This window comes from Trematomus bernacchii, unplaced genomic scaffold, assembly GCF_902827165.1.
Source record: "Trematomus bernacchii unplaced genomic scaffold, fTreBer1.1, whole genome shotgun sequence".
Lineage (NCBI taxonomy): Eukaryota > Metazoa > Chordata > Actinopteri > Perciformes > Nototheniidae > Trematomus > Trematomus bernacchii.
The window spans coordinates 6,379,888-6,396,503 of record NW_022987641.1 but is presented as its reverse complement, the minus strand read 5'-3'; the positions used below and the strand labels follow the sequence as shown (position 1 = coordinate 6,396,503).

The following is a 16,616-nucleotide window of genomic DNA, read 5'->3' as shown; positions in this document are numbered from 1 at the left end:
ATCTGGTCGACCTAACCTTTTGTTGCTTACTTAAAACTGATTGGTCAAGCGGCTAAAAACGTCATCGGCAGTTTAAAAATTCAAAACACTGCTTCTTGTTGCGGACGTGTGTTCTCGGGGAAATCTACAATATCAGAGGTTCGAACCATTAAATTAACATTGTATTTCATGTTTTAAAGCCATAAACATATGATACTGTTGTTACATATTGTGATTTTTATTTTGGAATGCATCGATTGAATCGATAACATTATGCCACCGAGGCCAACGAATATGCAGGTTTACCTTTGAATTAAAAAGAAAATACATTTGTTTTGGGTCATAGTCGGCTTTTATGTAGTAAAACCTGGTTAATTCAAACATGTAGGAGAGTAACATTAATTGGCAATTCACTATATTTGTTGCATCGTTTTTTAGGCACGTTTTGATGAGTATTTTCCGTTACTGTTGTTTAAGGAGAAAATGGAGGCCCTTGGAGAGCGTCTGAAGGTGATGGTTAAAGTGTTCAGGAGAGAGGGCCAAAGGGTTTTACACTCTGAGAGGACCACCATTCATGGAGCTGATGGCATGCTCATGATACTCCAGCTGGCAATGGCAGAAGTTAACAAGCAGGTAACAGAATCAGAATCTCTCTAATTGAATTGTTGCTTAAATGCCTTATTCAACCCTTAATGAGAAATGTGTGGCCAGAAAGTACACGCATGTAGACAAACAATTTACTCACACACATTAAAATGGTCTTAAATGCAAATATGATCATGTAGGGAAAGACAGGAAATAAAGGTCAGCATTATCCAACAGCACGAGAGCACATTATATTAAATGGTGCAAGTGCATGAACTATACACAGTATAAACTGGTCTCTTCTTGCAGTGTGGCTACTGATAATCTTATATGGACTTATTTAGCATTAAGCAATGTGAAGGATCTCTTTGTTTTGAGGTGAGGCTTACACCACATGCAGGGATGTGAACCATCAAATGAAATAACATTTGAAATATAACAGGAATAAAACAGTCGGTATTCTTGCTGTAAGTTATCTGGCCCTAAAACAAAGCTGTAGGAGCCCAGCTCACATTATAATCATCATCATGGCATGATTCAATTGAACCATCAGGCGGACTGTCATCACGTCTATAACAGATGACATTACCACAGGTTTCCGGCTGAGTACGCTCATGACCCATTTTTGGACGGCTGGAGACGGCCCTTGTGCTTTTGAACTGATTGGATCCAGGCCGTCAGTAATTATGGCTGCTGCTTTCACTGTTTTCTCTCTTCCTGTGACAGCACGGCCGAGAGTTCAAAGTGGCTCTGAGTGATGTCCTGATGGCCTGGAAACACTTACTGTTAGACAAACTTCACCTGCCACCCCCCAACTCTGCACGCATGGAGAACTATGATCTCATCCTGGAGGCATATGAATCCTTCCTGAAGCGCTCCAACACGGTGGACCTGATTGATATCCTCTCCATGTACAAACAGCTGAGATTAGATGACTCGGACCCAGAGGAGCCTGTGAGCCCGGTGAGCAGAAATCAAACTGATGTTAACTTTGGATGATGACATTAGCTACCGAGTAAGAGATCAATTTATCTTTTTAATTACTTTTTTTGTTCTTTTGTAAAGATTCAGCTGTTTGAGTTCTTATCGAACAACGAGGAGGTCTTGGAGTTTCCAGACTCTGCAGTGCCGTCAACACCGTCTAGTAAAATCAGACCCTGCTGCTCACAGGTAGGCCCAGTCCTACTTTCACACACTTATAAAAGGTGCAACTTATTCCATAAACCACCATACGAAAAACACCTCTTTCCACTCATACAACATTTTCTCAGTGAAATAAAATGCTTTTTCTCCACCTGCCAAAAATCCATGCATTGACTTTCCCAATGTACTTTCCAAGTATTCAGCGTACTTAATTTCTGCCTGGAAGCTAGCATGCTCTTATTGACAGGGACTCTATATCATATCACTTTGATTTAACAGTGCAATGTGAATTCAATTACCAGGCAGATGTTTAAAACAACACAATGTCGGGCTGGACAAGAGCTTCTGTAACTGAGTGTCTTTGCTCCACTTCTTCTGTCACTTGTGTATTTATGAGTCTTTAGAGGAGGCTTGCTGCTGCACACTAACTCAAGTGATGTAATTTTTGGAGCTTAATATGGGCTGTCAGCTGCTGTGTTTAGTGCTTTTACTCAGGCAGTAAAGCCACTGTCCATTGTAGGTAGTTTATAAACACAAACTGGACTTGTCTTCCATAAATATTGGATATGCTTTAGTTTAGCCTGTTTCCCATGACTGGAAACAGGCTAAACAGCTAGCCTGGCGCTACTGTATCTTAAGGCAGAATGGCCAAATTTCAAGATATATTTCCCTAAATTGTTGAGTTTTCGAACAAAAAATGTTAATGATGCTTTCTATCTTCATTTTCAATAGGTGAAAATTGCAGTGAGAAGGGTGTTCTGCTCCTATCTGAGTTTGCTTGTGAACGTGAAGAATGACATGGCCTTGGCGCTAACCCTGGACGTCCCCAGTCGTGCTCTCGAACGTCAGGCATTTACCGACGTCAAGCATGCTGCACAAAACAACAGCACCTCTCTCTTCTTGGTAAGAAACACCCACACTCAGCATGTTAAGCGATGATGTATTCACACTTGACATCACTTGAAACCAAAGTCATGACGCTTAAATTGGAGTAATTCTCTCTGGCTGAACATTTGGGTCTTTTTCACGTTTTCTTTAGGCTGTGACATCTTTTGTGAGGATCATCCAGCTCGGAGGCAGAGGCTACGCTCCAGCTGAGTCTGACCCACTGAGGAAACATGTCAAAGGCCTGTCTGACTTTGTTCAGTTTCTAGACAACCTGGAAGAATTACTCGGGGAGATACCCGACCCAAGGTACACAATACGCCTAATCCACTTCCAGTAGCTCCCTGTCTTGCTGATGCTTTCAAAGAAATGACTCCCGCCTTGTGACAGAAATTGGCTGTTAATGTTGGAAGGCAGAGAAGTTCTCCATTGAATTTGTATCTGTGGTTCTACAGTGTTTTAAAGTATCTTGTTTTATATACAAACCAGATTAGGCAGCAATTCTTGATAGCCACAGGGCATGGAAAGTTCTAGGAAAACTCATTGGGTTTGTTCTGGTGAACTGATCCTCATGCTTCAACAAGCGACCGTCATGGACTATTCGTTCAATCTTCTTGTCTGTGGTCCACTCAGATACTCAGAATTTCAAACAAATGACTATATTGTGGTTTATAATCTTCAGTGGTTTTCAATCTTTCAATTAAATCAAATATTTTTAAAAAGCCTGGCTCTGTCCAAGGGCATTAACAATTCCACCTACCAGCACCTTCAAAGCTCTTATAATAATACGTAAATAATGTTTGTTCGTCACGTCCAAAAACAAATATGTAAAAACGTCATTTGACTGTTTTACGAGTGGTTATGTGGCTATTGCTTGGCCCGACAATACGTTCCTGGAATCTCTGAGAGTGGTCCCCGATCATGAGTACAACAGGGTTTCTTTCAGGATTTCTTGGTCACTTTTTATTAAAATCTACTCAAACTGACTATTTTCAGCCGCCGATTAATGTACATCTGTTGCTCTTGGGAGTATTTCGAGCAGCAGAACAGTCTATGTGGGATTGAGTCTAACTGAACTACAGTCTGTGTTTGTGAATTCTTAGCAGTTTGCCTAAGTTGCTGTCGTTACTTTATTGGATTCTAATAGTCTAATATACACATATTCCATTTCCAGAGAAATCAGCCTGACCTGATAAGGGGAATACTGAGATTCCAAGAAAAGTTGAGCATGTTTTCTGGCAGCAGCTTAAGAGGAATGTTCTTTGAAATGCTTACTTCTTCCTGCAATTCAAGTACAGGTTACATTATATTTCCTAGCAGGTGGGTCAATACAATTATTTTGAATAGAATTCAATTCTGTTGTGTGTGTGGGGGGGCCCTGCTGCTACTACTAGTAGGAATGTTTACAGCCTGGATGACACTTTTGCACGAGAATCACAGCTGTGATCATTAAATCAATCTGTTCAGCTCTTTATTATTTCCTTCAAATCCCTGTAATGACTCCCATCTCTCATGATAACCCTTTGGATTGCTAAAGCATGTTCATCTTTTCCACATCAAAGCCGGTCTCTGTTTAAATAACTTGTTCCCCGTTTAGAGCTCAAGGTTTGATGATAATTCATTTCAGAAGGAGCTCCACAGATCACTCTCCACACCATTGCAGATTATATTTCGATGTCAAAGCATTTGGCGCCACAACAAAAGCGGTTATCAGGAGTGATTCTGTCGTTTAGTCATGTGAGGCTTGAATCGAGGTGAATCTGTTAAAGGCTCCCTTTGTAGCAGGCCCAGTAGCCACGTTATCTTCAACACATTGTGATGTTTGTGTAGCAGTGGATTCGACTCACGCTGCTCTTCTGAGGGTTTTCAGTTCATGCAGGCTGATGAGGCACGGGTGAACTCGGCCAACATGTGTCTTTCAACAGGCAGTGCCTTGACGCTCTCAGTGGAGTACTGTATTTCCTCATACAAACACCTTCTATGGAGAGTTCAGGGCCCCTTGTTCACCGAACATCTGTTTTCCCAAATGATTCTGTTACTGAGCCCCGCTCACTCTCATCAGAGCTGGGTCAGGGTGGGACCACCGCCTCTACACCTTACTACAAACTCTTCTAGCATATTTTTCCTTTTTTCTCTCCCCCTGCATTTTTTTAATTTTATTTGATTAAACATCGGCAGGATTACAGAACAGATTTGAGAGGTGAAACAGATAATGAGAATACTAAACAGAAATGTACGTAATGCAGGATTTGGAGAGAAAAAAACACCTAAATGCAGTTTAGATGATATAGATTTTCAGGAATATTTTGGGATTATCTATGCCTAGAATGCTCTATGCAGGTGAGATGTTCACTGTCATTGATTCCTTGGGAACCACTTTCCAGAATTTCTGAAAAAATACACATTTTAATAAGTGGTAGATGTATGTGCCTTCTGCTATTTTGTAATTGTTCCAAAACGTAGATCTTCTGGCATGCTTTAAAGCACGTGCCTGTTAGAAAAGTTAAGAAGTGATATGTGTCTATGCTTTTTGGAGCACCCACAGTGTGCGAGCATGGGCGAAAATCTCTGAAAACTATAAAGAGGAAAATCCTGGAATATGTCTGCTAGACAGTCCATCACAGAGCGCAGTGACTGTGCCCAGTGTGACTTTAACAGGGATTTGAAGCACATTTTCTGCCTCATACAGTAACTGTTAACATTGGCAAAGCAGAGTCACAGAGAAAAAAAAAGGATTACTGGATGTTACCACTGAAACAATTACTCTGAAATCTTTAAGTCGGTGTCTGATTAATTGGAAGTGAAGCTGCAGTATATCGTTTTAAGGCATTCAGAGGAAGGCCTGGCTCTTCTGTGTTTTCAGTTTTAGGAGAGAGTTATTCATGTTGGCAAATATTGGCTGAACTCTTGAACACTATTAATTCCATCCAGATGAAAACCTGTATGTGTGTACTGCAGAGGAATCTATTTCTTTTCAAAACAAAGGTAGGTTTTTGTCTCGACCTGCCAAACAATACTCCCTGTATATTTTGACTCTCATTGTTTTTATTCTCAGTGTGTGTGGAGCCCGGCTGGTGGCTGCCATCAGGGCGGTGCTGGTGAAGGGACGCAGCAGTGGAGATGCAGTGTATGCTGTGTCTGAGGAGACGACAAAGGAGCTGAAGGAGAGGATTTGCCAGCTATATCAGATCCAGAAACAGATTGCTAAAGGAAGCGGGACTGGGATAAGCCCTGCCAGGGTAATGCATAACCTCTGCTCGTTTTTGGAATCCATACAATTGTATAAAACCCACTTCATCTTCTCCAACAGTGTACTGATTGTGGTTGTGTTGTTCTTCCTCTTCAGCCAAAGGCGCACACAGTCAATCACTGCACTGCGTACGGAGGTCGGGACACTGTGAAGGTGCTGCTGGCTCTGCTGGATGAAGAGGCCCTGGCTCCCCCGTCTCAGAACAAGGCGGACCTGCTGTCTGAGGACCAGCCCGTCCTCAGTGGGGCAGAGGGGACCTGCATCCTCAACTTGTTCAGGTTGGCGCAAACACATGCAGTAGAAACTGAGACATGCCCCTTTGTATTTTTGAATGGGAGCATGTTCTTTGGTTATAGTTGTTCCCACAAGCTGTGATCCTGGGGAAAGTTTGTTTGATCATGTGTATCCCTCTGTCTGTCAACAGCTAATCTTTAAAGGTCCCCTATTATACTCTTTGTCATCAATATGGTTATAGTTCTCAGTTATATACAAAACGTGTCTCTGAAGTGTTTGGCTGAAACGCCAAACAGATCTTTGAAGCATCCCATAAACCCCTCTGTTTCAGCCCTGTTTCAAAAGTGCTGATTCTCTGTCTGTTACTTTAGATGAAAATAAGGAGCCACGCCCAGAGGTGGGGGACTCGAGTCACATGACTTGACTCGAGTCAGACTCGAGTCAAGTCATGTGATATCGACCCGAAGGTGGAATTAAACCCAGTCTGGGAAAAGTGTTGCAGTATCAGGCAGAGGTGGGGGACTCGAGTCACATGACTTGACTCGAGTCAGACTCGAGTCGCATATATTTGGACTTGAGACTTGCTTGACTAACATTGATAAAAGACTTGACTTGACTTTGACTTGGTATTCATGACTTGAGACTTGACTTGAGACAGATGACTCGAAAGGACTTCACTTTTTAAAATTAAATATTTGCATTTGTTTTTGTATTGTACGGAGCCCCTAAAGGGCAATGAAAAAAGATAATGTATCTCGTTCGCACGAGAAAGTTACCGGAGCGCTAAGTAGGAAGTGGAGCGCACAGGAGACAACTGTTGGGAAATGGCAGTGCATACATTATTTTAGATATATTTCGAACTCGGACTCTCATTCACTTCATGAAATCGCTACAGCACCAGGAGGCAGCGGGACGCGTAACTCCGCCTCTGAGAAGTGCAGCACCAATGCGCAAAGAGCTGTGCCTTTTACGCAACGCCTTCACTGTGTTTACTTTCATTAGAACAGCTAAAGAGCGACCACAGGCTGCTACGTGTTAACCACACACACCTCTACACACATCGAACCGATTAATCCCCCTATTACTCGTTTTATGAAGGAGATGTCCGGTCACTAAGGCGCATGATGTGTTTGTGCTCTGCTCAGCTCTGCTCTGTGTGTGTGTTCGGTGTGTTTGTGTGTGTCCGTCAACGGCATTTGTTTTCAAATTACCATGAACAGTAATTTACACACATCTGGCCAACTCCATATGTGGGTGTTCCCAAATGAAAGAAATTAGTTTAATCTTAATGTCGCACTGTCTGCACACACACACACACACACACATATCATGCGCACTGGTACATACACTATTCCGTTGTATTGGCTTTGATGCAATATTTCTTTAGCACAGACACAGTTAGGAAAACAATGAGACAGTGTCATATGGGAGCACCTTAGACAGACCATGGAGAAATGCTGTGACCCTGCTGAAGGGGAGCCAGGGCAGGAGGCTTAACATGTTGATGTAAAATATTTGTGTTGTACTCCTGTTATCACTTTAGAGCCCTTTTAGAACTTATAGGGTTATCATTTCAGCGCCCCACTCTCCATTGCTGTTTATGTTGAAAATAAAACTAAACTTTTCATAACCACAATATTTTAACTGATCTAAATGCGGAAACTGGGGTTATTCATCAGAATTTCGTATGACTTGACTTGTGACTTGCTTGATCTGAGCAATGACTTGACTTGCTTGACTCTGACCACAGTGATTTGGGACTTGCTTGAGACTTGTAGGTTAAGACTTGAGACTTGCTCATGACTTGCACATGTATGACTTACTCCCACCTCTGCCCACGCCCCTCTGAGAGATATTTGGTTAAAAAAAAACACAATGGTGCTCTAGGAGGAGATTCAGGTGATAAGGTGGGCGGGTGTTACTTTGGTTGGTTATTGGCTAATGGTTACACAAGCCAAAAAAACATTATGACATCACAAAGTGGCCAAAATGTGATCAGCTAATTTTTAGACAGGTTTTTATATAGATGGATCTGGACAAAAAGAGAGGGGGTCTTTGTTCCAGAAACTTTCAGAATCTCGTTACACAGAGGGGACACATGTTTATGTATAAAAGACATGAAAAAGTGAATGCAGAATATTTTGCATAATAGGTGACCTTTAATATTATACTACTAGACCAATAAACCTGATGCACTCAGTGATTCACAATTTATGAAAAACCCATTGTATCAACAGTTTGATACCTCACTTGCGGCCTCCTCTGCAATCTACTGAGAGCACTTTCCTACATACATTTAATTTAAGCACCAGTCTGTACACCATAGACGGTGAATTTCAATAGGTCTTCAACAACAATTCAGTAATTATTTTACTAGGAAAAAGACACAGAGCTGTAAATTGGATTAGACTATTTTTACTACCACAGGAGTCACTCGGAGTGGGAAAGCCCCTGAAACAGCCATTAGACCAACATGAGTCTGTACAACGCTCCACTGAAACCATATGGAGGAAAATCCTCCCACACCACACTGGAACAATTTCTCTGGTCAAACATCTGAAATAAAAATAATAGTATGAATAGCCACTGTGGTTGGTGGTGGTGGGGGGGGGGCTCTACATTATGTTGGAAGCGCATGACATTTAATGGCTGATGTCCAATTTGTTGCAAATCAGCTCAGTCTGACGCAAAGGAAAACATATTTTTACCTGTTAGAAATATGACTATGTGAAGCTGAAATGAAAACAGAACAGTTTTTAGGACCATATCACTTTCTAACTCATAAACCTCTTGTCTTTGCCCCTCAGATCCCCTGAATTGTCATCTGGAAGCTCTCCAGAGCCTCTTAAGAACCGAGTCCAGAGCCGGCTAGACCTGCTCAAACCCAAGGTAACATGGGCCCCTTCATCCAAGAGCCCCAAATCCAAACCATCAGTTACTACAAATTGAATCAGATGTACAAACACTGAAAATAATGTCTTTACATCCTGTAATTTCTCCCTGGTATTATATTATTTATTTGCTTAGCTGAAGCTCACATCTTAACTGACTTCCACCGTTCCCGTTTGCACAGCTGTGTTTTAGCTCTTAGTGTTGGTTTGAGGGTGCCGTTTAAATCCGTGGCATAAAACGACTTATTCGTGGGGGATTCAAACCATTAACCAGTCCTGATGATGATAAGTTATCCTGTTCCGGCTCTGGTCCATTTGCTTACAGTGCACAATATAACACACTGTATATCTGATATCAATATCTCCCTCTTCCCTCCTGGCTGTAAGCTCAGCTGTTCTGTTTTTGTTCATTGATATTTTTTGAGGTCAGCGTGAGAGAATCTGTCACTATGATTATGCAGCCTTGGTTGCAAAAACAGTGGGCCAACTTAACTGATGTGTTTTAGCAATTCAATCTATGTAAATGGATTCATTTAATCCGAATTGATTTAGCACTTGCAACTCTTTGCATACAGTTAAGTGGTTTAAGTAACTTGGTACATTTACCTAGTTACCATTTTAAGGTACTGCTACCACTTAAAAGTATAATATTCCACTAAAAGGTCGACCGATGCTGTCATTTCAAAACTGATGCCTATAGTAAAAGCATAACATTAACTAAAATACAGAAAATTGCAGTATTGAAATATACTGGTTTGACATGATTATAGTTTGTCTACAAAAGAATATTATAATTTTTTGTTCGGTTTTAAAGGAAACACAAGTTTTGCACATTAAAGTCTATACAGTTCGGACTATGTGAAAAAGGTTGTATGTAAGTGGATACTATCATAACACTGGAAGCATTGGCTTTGCATTATGGGTAATGTAGGCACCAGGTTTTAGTGGAGTTCATTTTATGTCCCACAATGTTATAAATGTACAATTCTAAATTAGTTAATGCTTTTTAAGGGATTTAAATCAAGGTTTTTGTAAAGGGAAAACAAATCAATCGACCTTCATGCTTCTTCTTATTTCCACCACTGTATACACTCCACAATTGCTGAGTCACCCAAAAAACTACTGACAAGACCTGCTTTAGATTTGAAGGTAGGACTGGTCTTTTTGAAATAAAGCAGCTCCACTATGTGAACTCCTTTTGAACATGTATGCTAAACACATTTTGTGAAATGGCTCCTTTATTTGATTGCGCTAGCAGATGTCATTTTAGCTCCCCACAATCTGGCCGCCTTCCTGTTTGAGTGCGCTGTAATGGTCCCTGGGCAGCTCACCGCTTCCTGAACTCTGCGAGCGGAAGCTTTCTGCATCAATTTCACTTTGAAGATGCCATATCAGTCGCGTAATTCGACTAGCAATGGGAAAACCTGAAAGGTTATTGTTTCCTGTTGTCTGCTGAACAACTTCATCCCAGACTTCTCCAGCGGTTTCATCATGCACTGACGTCAACTGGCACACACAGAGATGGACAGATTTAGTTTCTGCTTTTGGAACCTTTCCAAATCCTTGTCTCTGTGCCACAGACGATCCGAACACAGACATAACTATTTGTTTTGCTCCTCTGTGACGTCAGTGAAGGTGTTTGTGAAAATATCCATTCCATTATCTGGTATCGGTCTCTGATGGTGATAATAGTAATGGTGCACCTGTTCTCACTTCATATACCTGCGTGTCAAGAAGCAAAGCTGCAGAAATAGCTTGCACCTGTTTTGGAAGTACATCAGGAATGTGTTGGTCAGGTGTCTCCAGCGTGGGGTCAGTCGGTTTGCGGAGGTTATTTCAGGACAGGCATCTCCTCCCCAACGAGGGCTCTCTGACCACATGGTGCCATGTTGAGCTCCCACCTGTTGTAATTGGATTAGACGTTATCCGTCAGTCATAGTTTGGCTGTGTTCACTCTTCCGTCCCCTCCCATTGTTTCAGGGGCATTCCAGATATGTTTTATTTGCATGCAACCAGGGCAGCATACATTTTTAGCTCCACTATTAAAGTGTGCCTTGTTCCTAGGGTAGCTGTTGTTGTAGGTGCTCCTTTTAAGAAGTTCTTTTGAAAGGCTCAAAGGCTTTGATCCCTTTTGTGCTTTATGGACCCACCCAGCTTTGTTCACTGTATGCCTGAAGGGTGAAATCCTTGGATTGTGATAATCCCAAGCAGGCGTAGATCAAACAGTGGTTGTAAAGCTGTGGATCTGCGTGCCCCAGGGCCAGGATTGTAGCCTTCGGTATCATTCACTTTCTTATAACCAACTAGGCTATCCAAAGAGGCTTTTAATGAGGTGCTGCTCTACTGTCTCAGACATGTAATTGTGATAAGATTGGAGAAACAGAATGTCCTGTTTTAAGTGCTGTAATGCTGGGCTAGTGTATGAACTGTCAACCCTTTTATCAGTGAGTAAGGCAACTGACAAATATTTTCATAACTAATGATTACTTCCTAGAGTAATATTTTAATTGTTGAGTCTCAGAAAAAAGAAGCAAAACATTTCCAGCCCAGTTTTCTTAAATTATTAAAGGGGAAAAAACAGGAAACTCCATATTTTAGAGGTTGAAAACGGCATTATCACGGTTTTCAAATAATTTCTTATTTATTTTTCCTGAATAGACTGTGTGTGGACTGTAGTTGTAAAGTCTCACATAAAATAAAACATATATTTATAGTTTTTGCCCCAACAAAATAAAAGTATAATTTGAAGGCCATGTACTTGGCCACAAGTCCAGAGTCATTTATACTGATCAACAACCATTTTACATTTCTGTTTTTAGGTGAAATCTGTTGACAATAGCACAGATATTCAATGTTCCTGGAGGATGACTTTTAAGGGCTTTGGGGATCCCCTGCCATCTAATTTATTTAGACATTCTTGAAATAGCAGTGTGTTCAAGGGGGCTTTTTTGTTTCAAACATCAACAAGTTTCTTTCTGTTCATCCAGCCCAAAGAGGGGGTCATTCGATCCCAGTTTGCATGCACATACAAGGATGAAGAACTGCCACTCAACCGTGTGCTGGAGTTCCCCAGCAGCAGCCAGATGCCCACCTGTGTGCACCCAGCACCCAAACCCAAAAACACCCCCCCTGTGGACGAGGAGTGCAGCTCTGATGTGGAGGTCAAAACCAAAGGTACAAACTCAAGCTTAAACTCTTCAAATCCTATAGTTACTTTCTGTGCTCCACTACATGCTGAGAAAAGCTTAAAATGTCAACACAAGCGGTGCAGCATTCCCTTTCTGCTGGGATAGATTTCTGTTTCCTCTGACGCACACAGCTGGATGGAGGCCCGGGCACGCCTTCTCAGCTCCAGCCTTGAACCTTTCACAGCCCCGACCCTGGGACTGGTACTTACCATTACCCATTAAACGAATCCCCATTCTATAAAACCTGCTCACACCCACAACTGTAGTAAAAACCCAAAAGCACACACACACACTCACAGACTTTTTGCCCATTTCCCCTTCTGTCTTTTGTTCCATGGGAATTCAGGCTCAGCTCCATCGAGTTACATGACAAATGTTACATTTCAGCTCCACAGAATAAACACACTGCCTGCCTCCACTAGCGGCTAACGTCAGCAAATTCGTCACAGCATTTCCCCCGGTTTTTCTCTACCAGGTTGTCACACTTGCTTTTGCTTTGTTTCAATCTTTCCAGCCAAGTCTACATCTGAATGCCTGAATAAGGAGCAGAGCGGTGTGCAGCAGGGGGCTGTTCTTGGGCCAAGAAGTGGAAATGCCCAAAAAAGAGTTGCAGGCCCGGGCATTAAAAAGAAAACTGGCACTCAGGCGCAGGGAAAGGGCAACAAGAGGAAGCAGGTTGATTCAGACCAACATGAAGGGTCGGAGAACGAGCCCCCAGAGAAGAAGCAGCTCACTGCTGTCTCAGTCAAAATGCCTGGCAAGAATGTCAGTAAGGCCTTGAGTAAGAAGAAGTTGATAGCTGGACAGGGAAAGCTTACAAGCTTCTTCAGGGTCTAATGAATCATTTTTAATCATTTTATGATGCAGCTAAATGTTATTCAGTGTGTGAATGTTCCAGTTAAGGCTGCAACTAATCATTACTTTCAATCTCAGTTGATCTGTTAGCTGTCGTTTCAGTGAATACCTTTTGGAAAATGTTTGTTAACTTGATCAAAGATAGATGACGGTATGTTAAATTCGAAGCTAGCAGGTTTTACGCTAATATAGCATAGAGCAGAGCTTTGCTAAGCTAACTGACAACCCGTAGCATTTAGCATATAGATCATTTTAAAGTTTTAAGACATTCTGTTAGTTTTTCATTTGTTTGAGAAAATCATGGCACATTCATTTTCTATTGATTTACTATGCAAATCATGGTATCCTCACTAATGTACCCACTCAACAGTGAAACATGTGGGTTTATCAGTTGATAGCAGATCATTGGAAACTTGGCCAGCACATTTTCTTTCATCAAGAAAAGTCCTACTTGAAATATTTATATCACTAGTTGTACAGTTTATTTAACTTGTTCCTCAGCAAAATCAAGTATGTAAATAAGATGCAGACTTTTCACTTTTAATAAACTTTTATTTTGTTTTACATGTTTGAGCTCTCATTTTCAACAAGGGAATGTATTTCAGTGTAACACATATAAGGAATAAATTGTACAGCACTTTCAGTGCAGGAGGGCAGCTCGGGGGGGTGGGGGGAGCCTTTATGCTTCCCAGCAGGGTCGGTACACTCTTCCTATCATACATCGCATAACTAGAAGTAAAAAATAAAGAACGTTAGAACATTTAGCAAAAGTTAATATGAACATCAAGACATTTGATCCTGATTTTATGTATTCCACAAATAGTGGAATAAAAAAATACCCAATGAAACAACCCCCATCTCTCAAAGACAATTAATTAAAAAATATATAATTTTAAGAAATGTTTACATAGGTTTATAATTGTACATTTATTTTGTGAATTTAAATAGATATACAAATTACCATAGGGATATTGTAAAATATTTTTTAAAAAGCACATTTCTGGACAAAGCAGATATGAAGGAGTATAACATTTCTAAATCTTATCTTCACAATAATACACAATCATGGGTTTGGCAGGTACTTACTGTCAAGGTCAGTGTTTCGGCGGTCAATTTTCAAAATGTGCTCAGCGGGGGTGCGACTCACGCTTCGGTCTGTGAGCAGAGGAAAGCTGCGGGCGAAGGCTGGGTTCAGCCCACGAATACTCTGCCCTCTCAGCCCCATGTCCTGAAACACAGCATTGATCAGTATCACATGTGACACTTCAAGACCACACACATTTCCGCACAGCAGGATCTGAACTCTGGATCATCACAGTTGCAGCAACAGCTTTTAAAGATTATCTTTTCACTTGCAGGCAGCACAGGTGTTGGATCTGCCTTAACCCAGCTGATCCAAGCCACAGGAACCCCAAATGGAAGAAATGTGTTCCCCTGTTTTTTATTTTATCACAGTGGACCATTTCTTCCACCCAGATGGCTTTGTTCTCTCCAACATGGCTGCCTGTTCCCCATTACCGCAGAGATAACCACCATGTTCATGACACACAGGAGACACAACCGCCAGATAAACTCTTAACACATCGCAGCCAAGCGTTTGAGGGAACACAGATATATCATCATTCTTCCCACTGTCATTCCAATAAATCTTTATAGGCTTGTGATCATTTGACCTTTTTCAGCTTTACCGGTTTTCCAGTGCTGCTGTAAAAGTTTTTTATAGCAGTGTATGAAATATTGACTTAACAGTAGACATGGGGATGGCGACCCATTGAAAGGGGTCAAATGTTCAGTCAGAGGATGGAGATAATCTGCTCTCTGTTTTTGAACTACAGTTTACTGTGGTTGTTTATGGAAAGAAATGTCGTTCCACAAATAGTTATGATGCATGACTGTTTTGGTGGAGTTCAGTGGGTGGGTGCAAGCTGAGACTAGCTAGATACAGTACATTTATTTGGGATAAGTTAACCAATAGTATGCCAGGTAACCGGTACATTTAGATTGGATTAATTTGAAGTAGAAATAATGGATTATAAGGGTTGATTCAAGATGCTCACAACAATAAAGAATGACAACTTCTCCATCCATAAAGCAAAAGTCATGTTGAAATCATTAGTAGAGATTTATCAACCACTAATAAAGATAACAGCTTAACACTCATAGCCATTCTGCTTTCTAGATACATTTCCGAAGAGTATCTTTTAAAATAATAAAAATATCTTTCTTTTGTTGTGTTTGGTAACAAAGAGAAAATCTGCTTAAAACACACCAACTCAAAGAATGGAATTACTTAGCAATATAAATGATAAGGTTGGAAAGCTAGCTTTGTAACTGCAAACTAATACTTTACTAGAGTTAAAACATTTCCAGGTTGCATTTCTATGTTGATAACTTGTTAGAATTGTGTATCTTAAAATGTACAGTATTTTATGTTAGAAGCTATTTGTTAACAACCTCAAACTTGAAATCAAGCTCTGTGATGTGACACTTACGGAGACGATGATGATTTTCGGACGCCCGTCTTCATCCCTCTTGTTGGTGTCCAGCACAAAGTTCCGTCTGTAGGCAGCGGGAACCAAGGCGGGCTCATCCTCCAGGAAGAGGCCATCCTGCTCCATCACTCCGTCTTCTACTTTAGCTGCAGGCATTGCTACAGTGACATAGTGGCTGCTCAGCTCTGAGAACAGCACCAGAGTGTACAGGACAGAGTAGACAGAGATCATGGTATCTACAAGGTTTAGTTCTGTTCTGTTTGACTGATCTTCTCTCAGCTGACGAGTGGTGATACTGGGCTCACAGGCGTCTTTTTATATTTTCAGTGAGAGGGTTCTTTGCTTACAATTATAACTGTTAAGTGTCAGAAAGCGTCATGTCTCCTGCAGAGGTGCATCCGTCTTCAAAGCCGAAGGTCACAGGAAGATTAAAGGTCATGTCATTTCATTGATAGGTGTTCCTTCGTGGAGAAGAAGGTGAATGGCTCTATTGTGTCTGTTTAGAGATGTGATGAATTCAAATGGATAATGGTGGTGAAACATGGAGGGCTGTACTTTTCAAAGGATCACAGAGCAGCGTCAAGAAGGCTCACATCAGGTCAAAGGACAGGAAATAATCATCAATCTTTTTCATCAAAATCCACATGCTGAAAAGAACCCAGCAGGTGAGAGGACATACACTGACAGAGCTGAATTAAAGACTCCTTTTCATAAGTTAAAGAATGTAATTTTCTCTGGAAGGCATCGTCTGAATGTACATGGCTTAAAAATACCCTACAATGAACCATCCACAAAGGTCATTTACGTGAATGAAAGCCTCTAAACCTTAGCCGCTGCTGAGAGCAAAGATAACTTACTAATCCAATAAAAGAAAAATACATTTAAAAGGACATTTTAGGAAATGCCAATTGAGAGTCAGAGTTAGCATGCTAACATGCTAAACTGCACTGGTGAACAAAGATAACATTACACCTGCTTAAAACCAACTTTTCACAATGTTAGCTTTGTCAATGTGGCTATATTAGCATCCAAACCCTTGGATAAAGCTAATGGGGAACCCCCCCCCCCCCCCAAAAAGAAGTCACATTGAGAAAAGCCATGCCACAAAATCCAG

General features: G+C 41.2%; 2 protein-coding genes across 2 annotated transcripts; one reads left to right on the top strand and one right to left on the bottom strand.

Moving 5' to 3' along the window:
- Positions 1–78: 78 nt before the first annotated feature.
- parpbp (PARP1 binding protein) lies at positions 79–13,574 on the top strand. Its single transcript, XM_034133270.1, has 11 exons — positions 79–138; positions 457–612; positions 1,291–1,527; positions 1,630–1,734; positions 2,440–2,610; positions 2,747–2,901; positions 5,648–5,831; positions 5,939–6,120; positions 8,884–8,965; positions 11,955–12,141; positions 12,670–13,574. Exons 2-11 carry the CDS (start codon positions 463–465, stop codon positions 12,990–12,992), a joined length of 1,776 nt encoding a protein of 591 aa, XP_033989161.1. The 5' UTR covers positions 79–138; positions 457–462; the 3' UTR covers positions 12,993–13,574.
- On the bottom strand, positions 13,547–15,784 carry pmch (pro-melanin-concentrating hormone). The gene is made up of 3 exons (XM_034133271.1): positions 15,503–15,784; positions 14,097–14,238; positions 13,547–13,739 (listed from the first exon to the last, which is right to left on the bottom strand). Exons 1-3 carry the CDS (start codon positions 15,731–15,733, stop codon positions 13,690–13,692), a joined length of 423 nt encoding a protein of 140 aa, XP_033989162.1. The 5' UTR covers positions 15,734–15,784; the 3' UTR covers positions 13,547–13,689.
- Positions 15,785–16,616: the final 832 nt, after the last annotated feature.